General features: G+C 46.0%; 1 protein-coding gene across 4 annotated transcripts in view; it reads right to left on the reverse strand.

The window, feature by feature from the left end:
- Positions 1-16640, reverse strand: part of GDAP1L1 (ganglioside induced differentiation associated protein 1 like 1) — a 58722-nt gene that overhangs the window by 18678 nt on the left and 23404 nt on the right. For 3 of the 4 annotated variants that reach the window (XM_054981030.1, XM_054981025.1, XM_054981026.1), the window contains one exon: positions 1901-2074. The exons of the other annotated variant lie outside the window; for it this stretch is intronic. In XM_054981030.1, the coding sequence (XP_054837005.1) occupies positions 1901-2074 (174 nt within the window). The remainder of the gene's footprint in view (positions 1-1900; positions 2075-16640) is intronic. 4 annotated transcript variants of the gene reach the window in all.

Below are 16640 nucleotides of genomic sequence, written 5' to 3' on the forward strand. Positions count from 1 at the left end.
AGTAGCGTTTCCAGCATCAAATCTGCAAATCATGAATTGCAGACCCCTGCTTTTAAACACATGTGGAGATGCACATGACAGCTTTGACTTTACAGGCACACTGTGGGAAATTGCACTATTGGCATATCTATGATGGTCCCACAGCCAGCACAATGATGTCACTTTCAGGGGTGATGTCATGCCCCTTGGGAGCGTGTGTACAATGCACATTCCTGGGGTGCCTGCCGGTGGCGAGCAACCTCCAGGAGCTTGCCACCTCCTGCTGACCACTGGTGGGTTAGCAGGCAAGGTGGCAAACCCCCGGGAGTTTGCCCGTCACTGGTGGGCACTGGAAACCCTAGGAGGAACCTCAGTGACCCCAAAGCAGCCATTTTCTCCATAGGAACTCAAATCTGGAGATCCCTTGTAATTCTGGGAGATCTCCAGGCAAACCGAATTGATTTTTCTGTGGGCACACTGACTCACAAGGACACCAAAGAGTGCAGCACGAAGTGGGAGGGGGGAAGCTCATTTGCACTGCCATCGAAAGTCTCCTGAGGAAAAGACATTTTCTCCTGAGAGAAAATGTCTTCCTCATCCACAGTTAAGACAGAGCGAACTACACCACAATCCCTGTCAGACATGAGGAGACATTAGCTCGGTCTGAAGGAATCCTGGTAAGTCTGGACTGTGTGTGGACTGGAATAACTGAAATCTGTCCTTTAAAAACTGAATTGCTGTGGAAATGTAAACCGTATGTGTCTATATGTAAAGCTCTGTGAGGTTTTTAAGGCAAGAGGCAAACAGGTGGTTTGCCATTGCCTGCCCCTGCAGGTCTTCTGTGAGGGTCTCCCATCAAGTACTAAAAAGGGCTGGCCTTGCTTAGTTTCCAAGATCTGGTGAGATTGGGCTAGCCTTGGCCATCCAGGCCAGAGAAACACCATTACCTATCTTAGAATTAAAAGCTTCCTTATGATGAATCATATTGTGAGGCCATCTGTTTTCTACTCTGAGGGGCTTGTTATTTCCAAAAACTCAGTCAAGGGCTGTTCCAGCACTCTTATTTATTTAAAATAGCCTCCTTGGTGGCTCTGGTTAGGCAGAAAGGTTGGATATAAATAACAAATATTATTATTAATATAACAAATATTTATATTCTGCCTTTCCAGACTGAGATATCTGAAGCGGCTTATAATATTATCAATTTATTTATTTATTTAATTAGATTCAAACCCCACCCTCCCTGTGAATGGGCTCAGGGTGGCTAACAACTGGAGAATACTTCATACATCAGACATTAAAACTATGTACAAATATCTAAAAACAACACAAAAAATTAAAAAGCTAAATATAATACAAAACTGGCACTGTGAACAATACAGGCTACAATAAATACCTAAAAAACATGGATATAGCTGTGGCACAGGTCTAGCTGCCAGCAGAGCATGGAACGTGGTGGGCAGGAAAGGGACAATTCACAGGAAAGGGACAATTAAGACAATAACACAAATCTTGAACCAGGAAACTTAAATTGAAACTTTGTTTTCAGAGCTGGTACTGCTCCCCATGCCACCCAGCACTCCACAGCCTAGCAGCAACAGAACATCTGCTTTGAATACAAAAAGTGCCAAGTTCAATCCAAGGCATCTCCAACTGATCTGGTAATAGGTGATTTGAAAAACCTCACTCTGAGACCCTGGAGAGCCACTGCCAGTCAGAGCAAACAACACCGAACTTGATCTGAGTCAGTATCAGACAGTTTCCCATCCACCATCATCATTTCCATGTTGATCATTCACTAAATACCCGCAGTTGTTTGGTTCAGGAGAAGAGAAGCTTGCAAGATCCAAATCCCTCCATGACTCTGACATGTCCACACAGCCATCTAGTCCTAGGCAACCCTGCTTAAGTAGCCACTTACTGCGGATCTCAGCTGTAGCATACTTTGGAATCATGGATTCTGTGGTGAGCTCTGGGTGAAGGATGCATCCGTGCGTATAAGCGTCCATGGGCAAGGAATCCAGGAGCTCTCTGTACTGCATCACTCTGGAATGAAGGAGGCTCCCCGCTTCTGGAATTAGCTGGGTAACATTTTCTGAAATGCAACAAGAAGGGGAAAAAATAAAATAAAAACTGCTTTTAATTATGAACAGTGCATTATGGGTTCTTATTTGTAATCCAAATTCTGCATTCTAAATACATTATAAGCATTGGGTTGGATCCAGAGGAGATTATCCATAGACTTCATGGCGGCAGGGGTGGGGTCTGCCTGATACTTCTTTTCCACTCTAGACCTCCAACTCTACCCTTGTGCTATTCCTGAAATCTCTTGTTTTCCAGGGGCATCATTTTAGGGGGCATTTGAGGCTCCAATGGGAGGGGAGAACACCATGTTCCGAAGAAGGGAAACCCTTCCATCAGCAGAAATCCTCTGTGGCATCTGAGCCATTAACAGTATTCACTTAGTGTTGATGGATTATTTTGCATTCAAGATGCAGATTTTCAAAAAGCTGGGGATTTGGGACAATAAATGATCGATTGCATGTTGATGAGGGATCTGCAGCAGCTACCTACATGATCATAACATTGCATTACATCACTCTGGGTGTAGCTTTTTGTGGTGCTCTACACAGAACTTCTAAGGCGTAAGACTTTGGATTGGAAACCGCAGAAAGTTTCTGTATGTATATTTGTGCAACAGTCCTTGTGCAAGCGGAGGTAGTGAAATAGCTCCTCATTGTCTGCTTCTGTTAACTGCATTGTATCCTCACTATCTTTTCTGCATTCACAAGGTTAGGTTTGCCAACTGTGGCTAGGGATATTCTTGGAGATTTGGGGATGGTACCTGGGGAGGGCAGCAGGGATGTGATGCCGTAGAGTCTACCCTCTGAAGCTGCCATCTCCTCCATGGGGAGCTATCTCTGTAGTCTGGAGATCTGTTGTAACTCCAGAACTAGACGCTGGCAACCCACACAAGGGATTTCTTCTGATCAGTTTCAAAAGCGAATTCAATAAAACAAGGACAGCCACCTGTTGTACATTCCATTGCTCCAGATGCACATTCTTATTTCATTAAAGTCTTGAAGGGTCTTTACAGTGTTGTTTGCACAAATGGAACTGCGCTAAGTACATCTTCCTTACTGCTCACATCTTGTTAGTTCCAACCTCGTGTTTCAGTTGGCATTGGATGGCCATGGGTAGAGTGTTCATATTTGTAGGGGTTGATGTGTTTTTGACTTGAGCCATTTACCCAGGGAAACTACAGTAAAAATTCATAAACAGAACCATACAATTGTTTGCTTAGTGCTTTTAGTGCTTTGCATATCTTTCTCTGTTTTGATGTTACTCCTCTGCCTTGCTAGCTTGTTGATTGTTATTTCCATTATATAGACAGGGAACTGAGGCCAAGAGACAGGGGCTGATTCCAGATGACTAACCTTAAGGCACTTCATGCCGTCCTCTTCCGGATCGCGACGGGGAAAATGCGAAACATCGCGTTTCCTCGCGCGAGTTTTGCGTGGCGACGCGCAAAACTCACGCGAGGAAACGCGATGTTTCACATTTTCCCCGTCGCGATCCGGAAGAGGACGGCATGAAGCGCCTTAAGGTTAGTTATCTGGAATCGGCCAGGGTCATGTTCAAAGCCACCAAGGGAATCCACATCTGGGAATGGGTTTTAGTCCTGAGAAAACTGATACACGAGTTTGAAATGCAAGATACTTAATAGTTTCTCTACACAAGACATCGTACACAGGGATGCTCAAGTGACTTCCTTTCTGCATGGGCATATATTCAAGTATACTCAGTCTCCCTAGTGGTGGATGTGTGTCTACAATGGGAGTACAAGTGTAAGATCTTTCACTTGATCCTACATCTTGTATAGAGAGACTCTTAGAGCCAAGCTACAAAAGACGAATTGCATGAGGAAGAGCACATGGAGTCGCAATGTTAGCCGAGAAGCTGAGTTTTAAAAGAGATTAGAAGGCTTTGTTAATTTCCCCTCTCTACAGAGCCAGGGAGATTGCTGCTCAGAGGGTTTGTTAATTTCCTGTTTGCCTCTGGAAGGCTGTCAGTTTCACCTCCCCTTCTAAGAGGCTAAGAGGAAATAAACAAACCCTCTGAGCAGCAATCTCCCTGGCTCTGTAGAGAGGGGAAATTAACAAAGCCTTCCGGTCTATTTTAAAACTTAGCTTTCTAGCTAACATTGTGACTCCCTTCACGTGCTCCCCCTCATGTAATTCATCTCTTGAAGTTTAGCTCTTACTTGGTTCCTAATTCCTTGTGCATGTGTGAGACTTCCACTGATTCTCTCCTTTCTTAGCAGCCCCTCCAGGTCTTTTCTTAAGGGCATACTGACTGCAGGCTGTTGCATACTATTATGATTTTTTCTATATTCAGATTTGTGTGGTCATAAATATGATTTTAAAAATCAGAAAACCTAGGAAAGAAATCTAACCTTGCGAGGGTCATTCATATGTTTTAACCAAATTAGCATTTCCTGGACACAAATCCCATAATTTAGGATTTTAAAGCGTCTGTACGAATTGCAAGATTCATGGTTGCTCATTTAATCTGGTAATTTTTGTTTCACCTCTAGTCTGAGTCCAGGTCTCTAGTGTCCAAATTCAGTGCTCATTTCACTGGCTGTCATCCCAGACCTCCAGTGTTCAATTCCTACTGCTCATAAACTGGCAAGATTTTGCTTCTCAGATCTTGGCATGCATTATTTACAGCCTCATTCCTCAATTCCCTATTTCAACATTTAAGTGTCTTCATATTGCTAACCTTATTTCTCCTCCTATCCCATTCCACTGGGCAGACAGCATGCATCCATCTTTTGATTGCAGCTACTTCTAAAAACGCAGAGGGGATGATGTTTGAATAAAGAAAACCATATTTTTCTTCATACTCTCTGGGCCATTTTTTATAGGGGCATTCATTTTTATGGGTCCTACAAGCAGCTTTTAATCGGCATCAAGTACATTTGTTGACATGGTTCCAAAGTCTTCCTGTCACTAGTGTGTTTGGTGAAGTTTAATGTCCTGATTTGGATTTTGTTCTATATCTAAACACAAAGGAATGTTCACAGGATTGTTCTGTAAGGATTGGCCAGTAGTTCCTACTAGTTAGTGGTCTGCGCTGAAGGTTTATCTGGTGGTGTGCAATCCCACCAGATGAAGATACGGTGAGGCCAATCCAATTATGTTACCCATTTATACGGGCCACCAGTTCAGAGGTTATGTTATTGGCAATACTCTGGTAATTTGCCAGTGTGGACCCATTTTCTCTGCACTATTTTTGGTTGCCTTCTCATGACGTGCTCTAAATTATAGGGAAGAGACTGGAAACAGCTGTATTTTGTGGCAAGTATAGCCATTGTAAACAACCACATAGAGATCGTAGTTTCAGATCTTTGTTTGACAGACCTTAACCAAACATAGCTAGTGTAGTTGTCTATTCTGACAATCAGTTAAATAAGGATAGGTTAATGAAACTAAGGTTAAAATATAATTTCCCAATCTATTTTCTTCAGCCTTTAAACAGAAGAATCACAGAGCTGGCCAAGAGCAGATGGTATTTAGTTAGCTGATTTTTTTTTCAAGAATCTTGGGAGCTATCAGTCACAAAATGGTGGCTCAGTAGGAGAAGCCAGTCACAAAATGGCAGCTTGAAGAAAAATTCTAGTATTTCAGAGCAGGTCTCCAGAGGAAAACTTTCCTCTGCTCTTTGCTCAAAGCAACCCCCCCCCCACCATTGTAACTTGCCTGCAGGGGGAAAAACATACAGTTACCTGTGTGTTTCTCCCTGGAAGAGACAAATAGCAACTTTGACGCAGAGGAGAAAGAGTCAGCAGCAGCATGCTCCTTTCCCATCCACAGCAAGAGTGCACACAGGAAGAAGAGGAGGAGGAGGAGGAGAGGCAGATGAGAAAGGGTGCTGTTTTTGTCATTTTCCCATCCAGAGCAAAGGTGTGTGTGTGTGTGTGTTCCTCCTCTTCCTTTGCATAGAAAAGCTGAAAAGCTGCTGTGGTAGCTTGAAAGAAAAGGATAAGTAGTGCTCGAGGAGGGGCAAAAAGCTACTTTTATTGCTTGGAGATTGACTGGTCACCTTTGTTCAGTGTAGAAACGCCAAAGATGGAGCCTCCTCAGCAGATGCTGGTCTTGGCATGAAGACCTTCAGTGAGGGCGAGAAGCCCAATCAGATGCACTGGCAAACAACTCTTGCCATTAGGAAGTGTCCCCTAATGCTCATCTGAAATTTATCCATACGTTTCTGAGAGCTTTGGGGGCTGCCCAGGCCTGGGCTGAAGAGGCCTACACATGGGTGGGTGGCATAAGGTTGTTGTTTGTAAAGTTTGTAAACATCTGTTGTTTGTAAAGTTTGTTTCATGAAACTGTTTTTACATTGTTCTTGCTTGCCTTAAGTCCTGAGATGTTCAGGAGAAAGGCAGGCCTATAAATATTTTAAATGAATATTACTTCTTAGCTCCTTAGATCAAGCCTTGTCTTGTGGAGCAGCCAAGATCAGATCTTTGCCTTCTTCTGTATGAAAGCCTACCCAGTTCCTTCAACTCTCTCTCATCAGGTTGGTTTTCAAGGCTCCCCAACCACCTTTGTTGTTCTCTGTTTCCAGTTCTTCCAGATCCAACTTTTGCCTAGAATGAGACACAGTAGAAAGAACTGCCTCTTGCAGCTACTGGTGTTTTGAGCAAGCCCGGCTGCTTTTGTTTAGCCCCACCTGCACGTAAAACAGTGCCAAGAGATGTGAAGACTCATTCTCCACGGGCTCCTTCAACAATGAAAGGCTTGGTTGATGCTGCTCAACAATTAAGGATGTTACCTCCTCAGCTCAGCTGGCTGCTTAAGACAATGATGGGCAAGCTTGGGAGCAGCCCCCCCCCCAATCCTAAAATGGCTCAGGCAACTTGCCAGTTATCCCAACCTATACTGTAGCAATATACTATTACTGCCAAGACAAGTTATGGCTTGATCAGTCAAAAGACCAAGAGAATACCACTACTCCCCAGGACAGTGCAGAGAGACTGAAAAAAAGGGGGGATCCCTTTCCAGCCAATTTGAAAGAGGCCCCCCAAATTCCTGCTCACCCTCACAAAAGGCAACAAGCAATTCCTGCCTTATCCATAAGGAGGGCAGGTGGTCCAGTTTGCTCAAATGTTGCTGCAGAGAGCAGGGCAGAGAGCCCACTTCTCCAACACCCCTTTGATTGGCTGCTCCACCCAAGGCAGCAAATAGCTCATTAAGAGACCAGAGTGCTCTTGTGCCTTATTCAAAATTGGGGCTTCCAAAAATAAGTACCTCATAGGGATCCCCTGCTCCCATCCTCTGCCCCCCCACTCACCTGGCCAGTTGGGGGGAGAGGCAGGGGACTAGGCCTCCTGAGGTGGCGCAATGACATAACTCCAGGGAGTGACATCATTGCAATGCCCCAGGAGTGCTCCTGTCCTCTGTGTGATGACATCACTTCCTGGAAGTGACATCGTTGTGCCACCCCAGGAGCCCTCACGTGCTTTGTGCACACACAAAGACATCAGAAAAGATGAGTGCTGGGTTCCCACCTCCCATCAGGAGGTTAAGGGGACCTGGCAACCCAAGTACCCCAGCTATATAGGATCTCTTTTTTCCCCTGGGAGCACCCAAAGAGGAAAGGTTCCCACAGGTCAGCAGGGCATTCTGCGACACTCCTCACTACTGAATTAACTGGAACCTTTTTCTCTCTCTCAAATAGCCTTTTAAGTTCAGTATCTTTTTTGAATGAGTGGTGTCAGCTTGTTTACATCATATCTATGATGCCCCATTGCTTTTTTTTATCTGATCCATATCACTCACTACAGACTTCCTGTTTTTAGCCAGAATTATTCTTGCAGTTAATAAATTGCCAGTTAAGTCCTTGCCTTGAGATTTGATTGAGCCTCTTAAAAAGACCTAATGGTGTAATGACTGAGTCAATAAACAGATTATGCACTATCATTTAATGCAAGATTCTAACCATCCTTCTGCTACCATAGATCTATTTCTAAAACAGCTATCGCTGTGCCTAATGGAGAGGGGAGAGCCACAGTAGGAGATCGTCTCTGCCTTCTGTTCCGATCCTCCTCTTCCCCTGAAAACCCCTCAAACTGTCCTGACCAAGGACTGTTCTTGTCCTTTACTCACAGGGAGCCAAGAACTATCCCATCAGCATAGAACTAATGAATGTGCTCCCCTTGGGTGAGAGCAAGGAGATAAATTGTTTTGGTTGCTGAGAAGTTCTTGCCCTATGTGCTACAGGCAAGCCTTCCACTTACCCACCAAGGGTAGAGAATTACCTACCCCCAGCCCCAATTCCTGCCCCTGAGCAACTATGGAGTGGGAGAAAGATAGCCTCCATATTGTGATGCTTTCAGGGTTTCCCCTAGTCTCTGTGGTCAAGATCTATATAGATGAAGGCAGGCAGCCTCGATCATCACCTGCAAGTGGTATCACAGCCGTCCCAAACTCTCCCCTCCCCAGACACCACCCCTAAAGCATCTGGCATTGGCTGAGGCAGCGTTGGGAGCTGAGCTCCAAAGGTTGCTCTTTCAAACTCGCCCTGATGCAAATAACTCTCCCTCTCTCTCCCCCACTATGGCACGAGAGAGGTTCTCATCTACCGCTTCATAAGACCTGGTATGGTCTAGTGGTTAGAGTGCCAGACTCAGCTTGGGGGGGGGACCGACTGAAATCATAAGCTGACTAGCTGTGCAGTCCTAAGTAGAGTTACATCCTTCTAAACTCATTGTTTATCATCATCATTAGTAGTATTAATTTCATTTATACCCTGTGGAGCCAAAGTGGCTCACATCATTCCCCTCTCCTCCCTTTTATCCTCACAACAACCTTTTGAGCTCGATAAGGCTGAGCGCGTGAGACCGGCCAGAGGTAACCAAGCAAGCTGCCATGGCAAAGCAGGGATTCAAACCTGGGTCTCCCAGATTATAGAGACTCTAACCATGACACCACATTGGATCTAAGCCCATTGACTATAAGGGACTTAGGAGGGTATGACTCTGCTTAGGGTTGCACTGTGAGTGACCTTGCTTGAGCCAGCCTCTCTCTCTCAGCCTCACCCATCTCATAGGGCTATTGAGAGGCTAAAGTGGAGAAGTGGAGAACCGTGCATGACCCTCTGAGTTCCATCAATTTCCCTGCAAAATGACTGCAAAACAGGGAACGACATTTAAATGAAGACTTTTTACTCCGTGTGTGTGTGTGTGGGGGGGAACTATGTATGGAAGCAGCCCTAGTACAGTGAGGATGCTGAGAATTCTCTGAGATCAACCCTTGGCCCCCTTAAAACAACTCCAGTTCCCAGAGTTCCTTGGGCAGACAAACTGGCTTTAAGTCTGTGGTGTACATCTACCTTTAAGCCAGTGGTACTCCCTCCACAGCTCATGGGCAGCCATATTTGCAGTTACCATCAGCCCAAAGACCCACATTTACTTGCATTCCTGGCATGAGTCCTGCACCTCAGAAAAGCTCATGGCTTACCAGTTCCTTCAGTGGCAGCTGGTTCAAGGTGGAAACCAACTGCCAATCCCAAGCCTCACTGGGCAAGGGCCTCCTCCACTTTTCTGAAACATGGGGCAAGTGCCACGTTGGGGCAGAACAGCGTTCTGATAAGCCACAAATGACGTGTCAAAGAGCCACATGTGTGGCTCCTGAGACACTGAGTAAGTATCAGGGCTTTAAAGTTTTCTTGCACTGGCCCTGCAAGCAAAATGGGAAACGAAGCTTTTATGGTGCACACTTTTGGCTCAGCCTACCTGGAACTCAGGTGGTGGAGTGGATTAAGGGGTGTCCATTCTGGCACTAGGAGCACTGAAGTGGAAGGGGGAGGGTTCATTTATAGAGGTGGGTGGTTGATACATAATCGGTTGTAACTGCCTCTAAGAATCAATAAAATGTAACCTCCCATATATATGTTTTTTCTGTAGTACCTTTCCTAGTAATCTTTCCTAAACACCTATCTCATACTGAAAGAGTTTTAAATTTTCACTACATCTTACCATTTCCTTCTAATAGCATTTATTTATTTATTTATTTATTTATTGCATTTCTAGACCACCCTCCCAGTCAGACGGGCTCAGGGAGGTGTAACAGCATACAATTTGCAACATACAATTTAAAAACAATAAAAATATTATAAATAAACATTAAAACACTATTCCATATACAATAAAAAATTTCAGTTTTAGGCACAGGGCTTGGCTCTTACATCATGCCCTGCGCCACACTTATGAGCTCCTGCATGGGTGGTGGACGGTCTTCAGTGCTATGGCCGGCAAGAGGACAGCCTAGCCACATTCACCATCTATCTTTTCTATTTTCATTAAGTATATTTCTTTTCCGCTGCCAACTCAGAACACCTTCCCCTTCTCCAGTTTGTCACTTAAAAAAAACAAACTGCCCCCAAATCCCCCAACAACACTCATGCCAGAAAGGGGTTCTGAACCCAGACCTCCCAACCTTATCCTGACACTCTAATCAAACTAGACTTTAATATCCAGAATTGCTACCTAGCCAGTATTACAACAATTTCTACTAGCTTGACTCAGTACACAGTCAGATGGCCCAGAGAATATATTATACCTGCCCTTGAGGGCAGAAAGACAGAGTACAAATTTCCAAATTAATAATTAAAAAACAAATAAATATAAGTTACATTTAATTTAGCTCGGGAACAAATTGGCAGCCCAGGTGCTGGTGATTTACCTTTAAATCCCTTTATGTGAGATATCTGTGAGAGTGCCTCCTCCATGACAGGGTTGCCAACGGACCTGGAGAAAAATGTCCTGTCCCTTTAATAGAGGCTCCCTGGGTCAAAATGGGTAGGTGGCTCTTTTCATGGCATGATATTACCTGGTAAATAAAATCTCATTAAGCCACTACTGAAAGGACAGAATAATTTTTTTCTCCAGGCAATTGGCAGCTCCACCCATATGTCCTCTTTTGTTCCCTAAAATCCACAGAAGACGAGTTCGGTAGCAGTTCCACATAACATGAAGCAGATAGCCAGAGTCTGAACAAACTTTTTTCCTTTACGGTCCCTCAAACCATGGAACCAATACACTCCTGAACTACTTGGAAGTTGAGAGCTGACTTTTCCTTTTCCTTTTCTGTTGATTCAAGATTTTAACTAATTAAATTACTAAAATAATTATATCCCACCTTTCCTTGTGGCTCAGGGCAGGTTACAAATCACAAATTAAAAACATACCGAATAAAATAAACCTGGCCCAAGTACTCCCCAAGATATCTGCAATCAGACACTCCATTAAAAGCCCTGGCAAATAAAAATAGTCCATGCCTCCTAAAAATGTGTAGAGAGGGCAGCCACCTCACCTTCTCACGGAGCTTGTTTCACAATGTTGGAATGATAATAGAAAAGTTCAGGGCTCATTTCAAGGGGGAACGTGCAGGAACGCAGTTCCGGCAGTTCTCCCAAGAGGTCACATGACAGGTGGCTCCGCCCACCTGACTCTCAGCCATTTTTGGCCCGTTTCAGCCTGGATTAGGGTTGCCAGGCCCCCTCAATCTCCCAGCAGGGGAACAGGGGCCTGTCACTTATGTTTTGGGAGAGGGGTGTGTGCACGCGCTCTGCGCGTGCGCACACCCCCACAGGCACGATGACATCACTTCGGGGGGACATCATCACATGGCTGGGCGCTGCAGAATGCACCCAAAAAGGGCTGTTCTACCGCGGATTGGCCCAGTTTTGAGGCGCTACAGAGCGCAGGAGTGTTCCTGCACTCCACAGCGCCTCAAAACGGGCCCGATCTGCGGCAGAACAGAGCATTTTGGGCGCTGCGGAGCGCAGGAGCGCTCCTGCACTCTGCAGCTGCTGAAAACAGGCCCGATTTGCTGTGGATCGGGCCCGTTTTGAGCACTGCGGAGCGCAGGAGTGCTTCTGTGCTCCGCAGTGGCTCCGATCTGGGCCAAAACGGGCCCGATCCTGGCAGCTGTGGTACACAGGAGCACGCCGCGCAGCAGGGGAGCACACAAGGAAGGTGCACGCCCCCCGCTGCTCAGGTAAGTGTGGGCGCGGTGTGGGGGTGGGAGATCCCCTGCTCCCACCGGGAGTCTGGGATCCCTAACCTGTTTTGGGGCCAAAACAGCCTGGATCGGGCCTCTGACGGGTGGTGGATCACTCTCCCACTCAGCAGCGGCCCAATCCTGACCATTTTGGGCCCCTTTTCGGCCATTTTCAGCCCCTTTTTGCCATTTTGGGCCCAATTTTAGCCCTGAATGGCCAGGATTGCGTCCAAAACAACCAGGATACATGATGTCAGGGGATGTGGCATAAGCAAATCAGTTATGCTAATGATACACTTCTGGTGATGGCAAGGGGTGTGGCATATGCTAATGAGTTATACTAATAAGATCCTCCAGCTCTTTTTCTACGAAATGACCCCTGGATAGGGCTGCCAGAACCCTGCCACCCCTGCCCCTCCCTGGCCAGCGGGGGGCGTGCACCTTCCATGCGCGCCCCCCTGCGGAGCTGCGTGCCCCCGCGCACAGCAACCGCCAGGATCAGGCCTGTTTTGGCCTGGATCAGGGCCCCTGTGGAGCGTGGGAGCGTTCCTGCGCTCCGCAGGGGCCCACAACGGGCCCAATCCGTGCCAAAACGGGCCCGATCCTTGGGGATTGGGCCCGTTGTGGCGTGGATTGGTCCCGTTGTGGGCCCCTGCAGAGCACAGGAACACTCCCGCACTCCACAGGGGCCTAAAACTGGCCCAATCCGCACCAAAACGGACCCGATCCGTGCCAAAATGGGCTCAGATCAGGCCCGTTTGGGTGCGGATCGGGCCCGTTGTGGGCCCCTGCGGAGCGCAGGAACGCTCCCATGCTCCACAGGGGCCCACAACGAGCCCGATCCGCGCCCAAACAGGCTGCACGGTGACGTCACTTCCCAGCAGTGATGTCATCACGCTTGCAGGAGCGCGCACGTGAGCTCTGCGCGCGCGCGCACCCCCCTCCAGGTAAGGGCCAGGTCTCAATCTCCAGCTGGGAAATCGAGGGGGCCTGGCAACCCTACCCCTGGAAAAGTTGATTGCAGTTGGGCTTCTCTCAATGAGGGTACACGTAGCAGGGGGCTACCAGAAGACGGCCACAGGTACACATCTAATGAGATCTGATTTAGATGTGCTGCTTACTTTGGTTTGTGGTCATGACATTATAGTACAGTCGATTTAAAACATAATTTTTTCCAACCTGGGTTTTGTAAATGCATAAATAAATGCAGGCTTCCTTGGCCTAGTAAGGCTTAGCCATGAAGCCTGTCCCTCAGTCTGAACATCTTGCTTCTCATGGAGAAAATCTGGCTAGACTGAACTCTGGTTCCCTGCTGTTCCTTCCTTTTTGCAACTTTTGCTAGAGTTGCCAACTCTGGGTTGGGAAATTCCTGGAGATTTGTGAATAGACCCTGGATAGGATGGGAGGAAGGAAGGGAACTCAGCAGGTTATAAAGCTATATAAGTCTACCCTCCAAAGGTACTATTTTCTCCCGGGGAATTGATCTCTGTAGTCTGGAGATGAGAAGCAATTCCAGGAGATCTCCAGGCTCCACCTGGATGTTGGAAACCCTGTCTCTGGCCCTTTTGCTCAATAACTGCTGCTCCTGAACCTTGGCCTGACTTGGGCTAAACCTTTGCTGCTGACTCATACTTCTTGTAATAATATAATAATAATAACATTCTATTTATACACTGCTCATCAGGACAACTTAATGCCCACTCAGAGCAGTTTACAAAGTATGTTGTTATAATCCCCACAACGAACACCCGGTGAGGTGGGTGGGGCTGAGAGAGCTCTGAAAGAGCCATGACTGACCTAAGGTCACCCAGCTGGCTTCAAGTGGAGGAGTGGGGAATCAAACCCAGTTCTCCAGATTAGAGTCCCGCACTCTTAACCACTACTCCAAACTGTTGTCAGTAGGGATGCTGAACACCAGAAAATCCTGGCATGGGATGAATCCCTGATTTCAATACAGAAGCAATTGCCTCTGATGGTGGCATCACTCACATGCACACAAACACATAACATGAACATCATATTTAGGACTAGGTACCATGGAGTTCTGTGATGAAAACAGATGTAATATTAAGCAAGACTTTGCAGGAGACACCCACAGCGATGGAGGATGTCTGCCTTCTTAGTAAAATCAAAAAGAGTCCAGTAGCACCTTTAAGACTAACCAATTTTATTGTAGCATAAGCTTTCGAGAACCACAGTTCTCTTCGGTTCTCGAAAGCTTATGCTACACGGCTAACTCCTCTGGATCTATGTCTTCTTAGTGTCATAACTAAAATGACAACTATGTGTGCCTGTGAATCAAGTAGGGTTGCTAAGAGACCTAGAGAAAAAAATTCCTCTCTTTTTAACAGAGGTTTAATGTGTAGAAAGTGGGCAGGTGAAGCTTTTCATGGCATACAGGCAAATAACATCAACTAGTTAATAACATCCCATTAAGCCTGTATTAAAAGGACGAGGCATTTTTCTTCAGGCCATTGAATACCCTTGAATCAAGTGCCCCTTAGCCTTGCCCTTTCTGACTTGTTTCAAATGGGCTGTCTGCCTTTTAAAAAGTGATATATGCATTTACGTGTTTATTTGTTTATATATTTGTTTATTTGTTTGCTTTTCTCTCCAATAGAGGCACAACGTTTACAATATCACCCCCCCCCCTCCTTTATTTTATCCTCACAATAGGAGCTCTGGTCTGGGAGATAGGGTAGGCTGAGAACGAGTGCCTGGCCCAAGGTTATCTAAGAAGCTTCCATGGTACAGAGTGGGGATTTGAACTCAGGATGTGATGGCTTGACTCAATAAAAGAAGCCACGTCCTCTAGTTTGCAGGATCTGAGCAAGTCTGTTAATGATAGGATGTTTTGGAGGTCTTTCATTCATAGGGTTGCCATAAGTTGGAGGTGACTTGATAGCACATAACACACACACACTCCCTGATCCCAGTCCAAATTCTTATCACTAGTCCACACCACCACCTTATCAATAAGAAAAAGCCCTTTTGAGGAGTGGAGTGGGGGAAGGTTTCTTGGAATCAACCTGGGTGCCATGCACAGATTCCTCAGCTAAGAACTTGCATAACTGTTTCATTCTTGAAATCTTGATCTCAAAGAACAAAAGTATATTTAGACCAAAGATAGGGAGGAGCTGCCAAACTTGCTCCACTGCTCTGAAAACTGTGATGTCTGCCTTCACCTTTGCTTCAAGATAAATGTGTTTAGAATTGGAGCTTGGATTACATCTTTTGTGGATTCAGCAAAGACCAGAGCGATTAAACTAACCCAAAGTCTCATATTCTGCTGGCTACATTTTCTTTCCCAGCTGAAATCCGCTGAAGGCAGTAAGGGGTGGGGGTGGGAAAGGGAGTTCATTTGAATGCGAGAGCTTTTAAGCAACCAAGAATGCAGTAGGGCTGCCAAGGCTCCCCCTTTTCATGTGGATCTATTTTTAGGCCATTCTTAAAGCATCTGCTTGCACAGAAGACATGATCTGTGACTTTGGCTGCAAAAAGACCCCACTGAAATATCCGTTCGTAGCCTTTGAAGAAGTTTCTTGGTCTGGCAGGCTTTGGAAACAGAACTGAGAAAGAAGGCTGCAAGGAGAAGCTTCCAGCACAAAAGAAGGTGCAAATCCTATGTAAACAAAATGAAAAGTAAAACAATGTAAAGGCCAAAAGTAAAACAAAATGAAAAAAAAAACTGGTTAGTGACATTTCCCCCACCTTTTAGGGAAAACGCACTTGCAAAATTTCCCACTTTGGAGCAACTGCACCCATGTTCCATATATAATATGGCAGCTTTCTAGACCTGCTGATGGGACAGTGTGGTGGCAGTTGGGAAACTGTGCCATGTGGCAGCTTCTGAGCACAGCTGGCAACTTCTGTGAAGCTGTGCCTTTGTGGGTCAAGCCAAACTCAACCCTACCAATAGGATTGTCAGCTCCAGGTTTGAAATTCCTGGAGATTTTGGGGGTGGAGCCTAGAGAGGGTGAAGTTTAGGGAGGGGAGGGACTCGGAAGAGTATAATGCCATAAGTCCACCCTCCAAAGCAGCCATTTTCTCCAGGGGAACTGATGTCTGTTGGCTAGAGATCAGTTGTAATTCCGGGAGCTCTCCAGCTTCCTACTGGAGGCTGGCAAGTGGTAACCCTATCTACCAAAGAGCCCCCTACTTCATGAGATTGCACTGCTGGAGAACAAAGGTTATCATCACACTCTAGACTCCTTGGTAAATTGAAAATGTTGGACAGATCCGGAAAGAACACTTGTGTCTTTCCCTGGTATTGTATTCTTGGCACTCAGCCTAGTCACTTAACTGGCAAAAGAAAAGCAGAGGACCAGCCCTCACTCTGCTTTAGTGGAAGCAACACACACACACACCACAAAGTGGGCTGTCCGTAGGACATGGGGTGCCGATAGTCATCAAGAGATGGACACTGGACATCTCTGCATCAAATTGCCTATCCTGGCATGGCTACTTTTTCTCCACTGCAAAGCATCTATGAGGGAGGAAATTTGAAATGGAAACACATTTGGGGGAAAGGGAGGGTGCTTAACCCTTTTCCTGAAATTTATTTATTGTATTTTGTTTTATTTACAAACT

This window comes from Eublepharis macularius, chromosome 5 (assembly GCF_028583425.1).
Source record: "Eublepharis macularius isolate TG4126 chromosome 5, MPM_Emac_v1.0, whole genome shotgun sequence".
NCBI lineage: Eukaryota > Metazoa > Chordata > Lepidosauria > Squamata > Eublepharidae > Eublepharis > Eublepharis macularius.